This window comes from Myotis davidii, unplaced genomic scaffold (assembly GCF_000327345.1).
Source record: "Myotis davidii unplaced genomic scaffold, ASM32734v1 scaffold120, whole genome shotgun sequence".
Classification (NCBI taxonomy): Eukaryota; Metazoa; Chordata; class Mammalia; order Chiroptera; family Vespertilionidae; genus Myotis; species Myotis davidii.
In genome coordinates this window covers 2444771-2452943 of record NW_006294778.1, presented here as the reverse complement: position 1 = coordinate 2452943, position 8173 = coordinate 2444771, and the positions used below count along the sequence as shown (strand labels likewise).

Below are 8173 nucleotides of genomic sequence, written 5' to 3'. Positions count from 1 at the left end.
ATCGCCCGCTGCCAGACGGTCCAGTTACTCCCCGTATGAGTCCTGGGTCCCCAGAGACTTCCCGGAACTGGAGTTCAGAGCCGTTGGGAGCTTGTGACTTCCTCCGGATTCAAAAAGACAGCCCCGTCCTCAGGTGCCAGACCCTTTCCGTGCGCCCGAGCCCCCTACCTCTGCACTTTACTTCCGCAGCTCCTCTGGCTCTCAGTGTGCTTTTCTTTCCTTCTAGTTGTAGAATTTACACTCAGCCAGCCTTCCTGTAGTTCTGGATGATGTCCGTTTTGTGTTTTTGATGTATTATTCAATTGTTGTGGGAGGCAGCAATTTCCCGGTGTTTATCTATGCCGCCATCTTAGTAGCAGCCTAAAAATACCAGTTTTAATCATATAATTTTTGTAAGATACAAAATATTGTCATTACCTCAGAAAGTTTCCGCATGCCCCTTCCTAGTCAGTTTTTGCCTCCAACCTCTGATTTCGCCCCCACTGTTTTAATTTTTTTCACCATAGGTTAGTTTTGCCTGTTCTAGGACTGTACATATATGGAATTATGCAATATATACTTTTTTGTGTCCAGCTTCTTTGGGCTGAACATACTGTTTGATATTGGTCCAAGTTGTTCCTTTTTATGTCATTTATTCATGAGGTTTATGTCTTTTTATTGCCGAGTAGTATTCCATTGTATGAATATACCACAGTTTGTCTTTTCCTGTTAATGGACATTTGGTTTCACTCTGGCTATTATGAATAACATTGCTATAAGCATTCCTGTGCAAGTATTTGCCTGGGCAGGTTAGTATTTTTCTTGGATCAATACCTAGGAATAGAATTGCTGGATCAAAGAAGTTGTGTCTATAACTTTTATAAAGTTGGAACTACCAAATCTTTTTCCAAAGTGACTACCATTTTGCATTCCCACCAGCAATGTATGAGAGTTCTGATTACTTCACATCATCATCAACATTTGGTGGTGTCAGTCTTTTTAATTTTAGCCATTTTGATGGTATCTCCCAACTGGTTTTAATACGTGTTTTCCAGATGACTAATGACATTGAGCACTTTTTATGTGCTATTTACTTTGTGAAGTGTCTGTCCAAATCTTTTGCTCATTTTCCTTACTGAGTTCTTTTATTATTGAATTTGAGTCCTTTAAAAAAATATCCTGGATATAAATCCTTGTCAGAATTATGTGTTGCAAATATTTTCTCCCAGTCCATTGTTTCCCTATTCATTATTTTAACTGTCTTTGGATGAGGAGTCTTTAATTTTGATAAAATATAATTATCAAGAGGTTGTTTTTTTGTTGTTGTTCACTTGTATTTAATGGTTATTGATTTTTATGTCTTGTTTAAAGAAATCTTTGCTCACCCCCAGGGTATTTTTCTCTAGAAGCTTTATATCTTTAGTTTTTATGTTTCTGTATAAAATTCATCTTAAACTAATTTTTTCTATTTGGTGTGAGGTAGGGGTCAGGTTAATTTATTACTTTAGGGAATTTAGTTTTTAATTGTTTCTTTTTTTATTATTATTAAATTTATTGGTGACATTGGTTAATAGGATCATACAGGTTTTAGGTATGGATTTCTATGTTACATGATATGTGTGTCCACCACCCAAAGATATTTAGTTGTTTCAACATCATTTGTTGAAAAGACTGTCCCTTCTCCATTGAATTGCTTTAGCACTTTTATAAAAAATGAATTCACCATAAAGGCATAGCTTTATTTCTGGACTTGTTATTCTCTGCCATTGATCTATTTGTCTGTCCTTATCCTAGTATCACACTGTCTTTCATTATAACTCTATAGTTGAAATCAGGCAATATAAATCCTCCAGCTTTTCTTTTTCAAGATAGTTTCAGCTATTCCAGGTTTTCTGCATTTTTATGTAAATTTTAGAATCAATTAATTTTGGTTTTTACAAAGCCTGCCAGGAATATAATTAGCAATTATGATGCATCTCTTGGTCATTTTGGAGAGAATTTTAACAGTAAGCCATCTTAACAGTATTAAATGTCCCAGTCTATGAAAATGGCATAACCATCAATTTACTTAGGTTTTGTTTTCTCTCAGCAATGTTTTGTAGCTTTCAGGTTAGAGGTTTTACATGGTGTGATGGCTTTCTGAGGGGAAAAAAGCACTATCTAAAAATATTACCTGTAAACATGTTTTCTCTAGGTTGAAGATTTATGGCTACTATATATATATATACTCATCTATGTTTTCTAAATTTTCTACAGTGATTATGTATCAGTTTTATAGTATGAAAACAGATTATAAAATGAAAGGGAATCAATGTATTAGATACTGTATAATGCTGTTTTGCTGTAGATTTGTGACAAATGTTGATTTTTGACTAGGCCCAGAACAGCTTTTTCTTTTTTTATTATTAAATATATTTTTATTGATTTCAGAGAGGAAGGGAGAGGGAGAGAGAGATAGAAATATTAGTGATGAGAGAGAATCATTTATCGGCTGCCTCCTGCACACCCCCCACTGGGGATTGAGCCCACAACTGAGAATGTGCTCTGACTGGGAATCGAACCATGACCTCCTGGTTCACAAGTCGATGCTCAACCACTGAGCCACGCCAACCGGGCACTTTTTCTATAACCAGGACCCTTGTCTTTTTGCTTATAGCTTTACATATGGGTAGGTGTTTCGTAAATTGTCTTTGATGCTATCATTAAACATTATTATACTATATTCTGTTTTTTTATAGGCATTAAAATATATAGGGAACAAAGTAAGAAGGCAAAGGATGTGGGGAGGTGGACCAAAGAAAACCAAAATAGAAGAAGCAAGAGAGCTCCTGGCTTCTACCATCTTGACCCATGTACCAGTGAGTACCTTTGCATGTAGAAAAAAGATTTACTTAGTTTCCTAAGATTTTTGTCTTTACAGACAAACCAGTACAATTACCCAGTGGTCGGCAAACTGTGGCTCGGCAAACCGCGGCTCGCAAGCCACATGCAGCCCCTTGAGTGTGGCTCTTCCACAAAATACCACGTGCGGGCGCCCACACACAGTGCGATTGAAACTTCGTGGCCCATGCGCAGAAGTCGGTATTTTGTGGAAGAGCCACACTCAAAGGGCCAAAGAGCCGCATGTGGCTTGCGAGCCGACCACAGACTTATCCAGTTATGATTTAACTTATTGACTGAGCCAGATTTATTCATATGGATTTCAGGGTTTGTACTAGAGAAGATTGAATAGAACATTTGTGGTGGATTCATTAATCCAATAAATAATTGAGTGCCAGACGATGTTTTAGTACTATTCCTGTTATCTATTATTGCATAACAAACATTTCCTAAACTTCATGGCTCAACATAACTGTTTATTGCTATCTCTCATTGTGGTTTGACTGGGCTCAACAGTGGGAGAAGGGCTTTCTCATCATGAGTCTCATAAAGTTGCAGACAGAGAGCAGCTGAGGCTGGAGTTATTTGGAAACAATTGGGCTGGACATCTAAAATGTCTTTACTCACACTTCTGTCTCAGAGCTTTTCCAAGAAGCCCCCTTTTCCCCAACAGTGTCCTGGACTTCTCATGTGGTACTTTAGGACTCTAAGAGAAAGTAGAAACTGCTAGTTTACAGGCCAACACAAGGAGATGATGGATTCTACCTCTAATGAAGGAGGAACATGAAACATAGAAAGGGAAGGAGTTGATAGTGGTTATCTTTAAAGAAAAGCTACTATAGGTACTGAGTACAAACATGAAGAGTCATCATCTCAGCTCTCAGGAAGTTTATAGACTAGTTGAATTTCTTTGAATAGCAAGAATCACAGCAATTCATTTTTTTCTTATTTAAATATTATAGCATTGGTTCTTTGCTTGAGGCATCTTAAATTATAATATACATTGTCTCAAAATTTTTCTCTAATTTCTGAATTACAGGTTAAAGAATTCAATTTCCGAGCCAAATGTATCTATACTGCAGTGATGGTAAGAAGGGTAATTCTGGCCCAAGGAGATAATAAAGTTGACGACAGAGACTATTATGGTAACAAGCGATTGGAGTTGGCAGGACAGGTAATTTAATTATTTTATGTCAGAAATCTTATTTTCTTTAATAAAAATTAATTTGGTATTAATTTTAAATAGGAAGAGATAGTTGAATGGAATATATGTTCATATATAAACATTTCACATATGACTTCCTATCTCTTAAGAATTTAACTATGAAAACTCTATCTTAATTCTTTAAATATGTTACTAGTATATTACTTATATCTTTTGTTGAGATGTTTACCCTCATTCTATGTAATGTAGGAAGTGAAGTATGACTTTAAGTTATTTATTTATTTATTTATTTTAATCTTCACTTAAGGACCTGCTCATTGACTCTAGAGAGGGTAAAGGGGAGCAGAGAGGGAGAGAGATAATCAATCACTTGCCCTCTGCACACGCCCCTACTGGGGATCGAACCTGCAGAGCCACACCGGCCAGAGCAGTAATATTTATTATTGATCAGCTGCCATATGCCAGGCATAGTCCTAGGAATTGGGAATACAGAAGGAATAAGACAAAGTTCTGTTTTCCCTTAGTCCTTAGTTATTGAGAGAGGTGGACAATAAACAAGTAAACAATCCCCTAACTTTTGGTGGCATAATACAAGTGGGTTAGTGAGAATGTCTCTAATCTCATTTTAAGTCTTAGCTATCTTATTCTGAGAGCATGTACCCCTTTCAACTGGATAGTAAATATCTAAAAGTCTTCAAAACTTCATGTTTCAGCCTAGCTGGTGTTGCTCAGTGGTTGAGCATTGACCTATGAACCAGGAGGCCACGGTTGAGTCCCGGGCAGGGCACATGCCTGGGTTTTGGGCTCTATCCCTGATAGTGTGTGCAGGGCACAGCTGATTGATGATTCTCTCTTATCATTGATGTTTTATTTCTCTCTCCCTCTCTCTGAAATCAATAAAAACATATTTAAAAAAACAAATAAACAAACAAATAAAAACACCTTCATGTTTCAGCACTTAAATCAGAAATTGCCTTTAAATCAAAGAGCTAGAATATGCCAGAATATAGACTTGGCTGCTTTTGATATTTTATATTTATCTTTGGTTTTAAAGAATGCCTTCATGTGGATGTACTGGGTTCGTTAAGTTCTTAAATCTGTGAATTTATGTTTTTCAGCAAATTTGAGAAATTTTTAGGGTTCATTTCTTTAGCTATCTTTTTTGTACTAGTTTCTCTTCTTCTGATTCAAATTATATTGTTAGACACTTGGATAATGAGGCTCTGTTAATTTTCTTTTCAATTTTGTTCTTCAAATTGGATAATTTCTGTTGATCTACTTTCAGGTTTACTTATTTCTTATGTCATCTCTAATATCCTTAGATAATTGTCCAGTTTAGATAATTATTATTTTTCACTTCTAAAATTTTCATTTGGGTATTTTTATAGCTTCTGTTTTTCTACTGAGACCTCTTGTTCATTCATTGCAATCATTTTCATTTATATCCTTGCATTTTATAGCTACTTCAGAATCCTGGTCTGATAATTCCAACATCTCTGTCATCTTATGATCAGTCTCTTAGTTTTTTCTGTTGAGTATGGGTCATATTTTTCTGTTTCTTCATATGTCTAATAGTCTTGGATTGTATCCTAATGAACATTATGAATGATGAGTTGTAGTCTCTAGATTCTGTCCTATTCCTCTGAAGAGAGTTCTGCTTATTGTTTGTTTTAAGGCAGTTAACTTGGCTGTAAACCTCTGAGTTCTGTCTCCTTGCATCAAACAGCTGAAACATTCCATTTAGTTTTTTTAATCGCAGTTGGGATATAAGATGCTCTTTTTGCTATTCTCATGGTTATTTGTCTTACCAATTCAGACAAGTATTTTTAATTTTTAAATAAACAGTGTTATGATTAAAAAAATAAAACAGTAAATTAAGCACTAACAAATAGCAGATATTAAAATAAAAATCACAATATACAGTAAAAATGCTTTTAAAAATAACATATTAGCATTAAATGGGTTGCAGACAATTATAAGAAAGTTTACAGCCGAAACCGGTTTGGCTCAGTGGATAGAGCGTCGGTCTGCGGACTCAAAGGTCCCAGGTTTGATTCCAGTCAAGGGCATGTACCTGGGTTGCGGGCACATCCCCAGTAGGAGATGTGCAGGAGGCAGCTGATCGATGTCTCTCTCTCATCGGTGTTTCTAACTCTCTATCTCTCTCCCTTCCTCTCTGTAAAAAATCAATAAAATATATTTAAAAAGAAAGAAAAAGAAAGTTTACAGTGAAAATGAATCTCCCAATTCTGACCTCCCTTCCCACCTGACCCATGACCCAGTTTCCTAGTTCCTCTCTCCAGTTACAGTCACTTTTCCCTTTCTTTACTCTATCCTTTCAAAGGTATCTTATGTGTATACAAATATCTTTATCATTTTAAAGTTGTACTTTTAGAAACTCTTGGCTTGCAAACATTCAGGCCTATGTGTGAATTTATGTTAACCTTTATGGGCCTCATTTTTGAGTCCTTTGTCAGAGGCAAGTTTGGAGGTCAGGCTTTGCAATTTTAGAAGAAATCATATGCTAAAACAATTTGTCCTCATTAATAGGAAACAGATATTCAAAGCCACATGTCTGTGAATGTTGCTTGGCCATTACTTCCAATCCTTCTTACTTAAGGAGGGATTTAATCAATGAAATGCATGCGTTTCTACAGAAATTGACATATGCCTGCTTTTGTATATGTACTTTTTAGTTATGAAAAATTTCATGCATACAAGATTATATATAACAGGAGGCCTGGTGCACGGCATTTGTGCACTGGGCAGGGAGAGAGGGTGTCCTTTAGCCCAGGCTGCGCCCTCTTGCAGTTTGGGACCCCTCAGGGGATGCCCGCCTGCTGGCTTAGGACTGCAGGTGGACATCCCTCAAGGAGTTCTTAGCCCTGCTGTGGAGGCGGAAGAGGCTCCTGCCACCGCCGCTGCACTCGCCAACTGTCAGCCTGGCTTCTGGCTGAGCGGCACTCCCCCTGTGGGAGCGCACTGACCACCAGAGGGCAGCTCCTGCATTGAGCGTCTGCCCCTTGGTGGTCAGTGCATGTCATAGCAACCAGTCGTTCCACTGTTCAGTCAATTTGCATATTAGGGTTTTATTATATAGGATGTGTATGTGTGTTTGTGTATTAAGACTCATAAAACAAGTATTCACATGTCCCAGCTCATCTTAAGAGTTAATATAGAATTAGTACATTTGACTTCTCTGTGTATCTTCTCTGATTCTTAGCTGCTCCTCCTATCTGTCCTGGAGGCTCTGTCCAGGTGCCTGCCTATTCACGTAGTGGAAAGAAAGCAACCCTCACACATTCCTGAGCATTTATTTGAGATTAGTTGAAGCACGGGTCCTTTTTCCAGGACATCCCTCAGCTTGAGCTTCAGATGTGGATTTCAAGGTTTTTAAAGCATGCACTCTTAGAATCCCAACATTAAAATAGATAAAAGTTGAGCTTCTCTGGTTGAAGTGGGATGTAAGAGCTTGTTTCTCTGCCTATTCGCCCTTTCCCTGAAAACCCTGTGTGGAATTAATAAATTTTGTTCTGTCTTCTCTGTAGAACAAAATTTAGACTCTAGCAGGGCTAATGGGGTCCTTGATGATCTTGCCTCTATACACCTTTTTATAGCCTGATCTTGTGCCAAAGTGAGCACTTGCATCGCCTTAGACACACCATGATGCTCTTTGATCTTAAGTGCCTTTGAGTTATGCCTTCTGCCCTAGTCTCTCCTCCCTTATCTCCCTTTCCCTCTCCCCCTAATGAGGAGCTCATACCCATTCATCATTTAAAAAAAAATTTTTAATCTTTATTGTTCAGATTATTACAGATGTTCCTTTCTATGCCCCTGATTCTATTCACCAGTTTATTCTGTTCATCAGATTTTTTATTCATTTGATTCATAGATTCACTTGTTGATAGATGTTCTATCATTATTTCTTCAAATAGGTTTTCAATATCCTGCTCTCTCTCTTCTTCCAGCACCCCCATAATTTGGATATTGTTATGTTTGAAGTTGTCCTAGAGGCTCCTTATACTATCTTCATATTTTTGGATTCTTTTTTCTTTTTTCTTTCCAGTTGGGTGTTTTTTGCTTCCTCATATTTCAAATCTTTTATTTGATTCTTGGGATCCTCTAGTCTACTGTTGAATCTCTGTATAT

The 8173-nt window shown here is 37.2% G+C and overlaps 1 protein-coding gene across 1 annotated transcript in view; it reads left to right on the top strand.

The window, feature by feature from the left end:
- The window catches only part of POLR3B (polymerase (RNA) III (DNA directed) polypeptide B), a 103890-nt gene that overhangs the window by 27138 nt on the left and 68579 nt on the right, over positions 1 to 8173 (top strand). Inside the window, exons 11-12 of the mRNA XM_006769338.2 lie at positions 2718 to 2837; positions 3899 to 4033. Of these exons, the coding sequence (XP_006769401.1) occupies positions 2718 to 2837; positions 3899 to 4033 (255 nt within the window). The remainder of the gene's footprint in view (positions 1 to 2717; positions 2838 to 3898; positions 4034 to 8173) is intronic.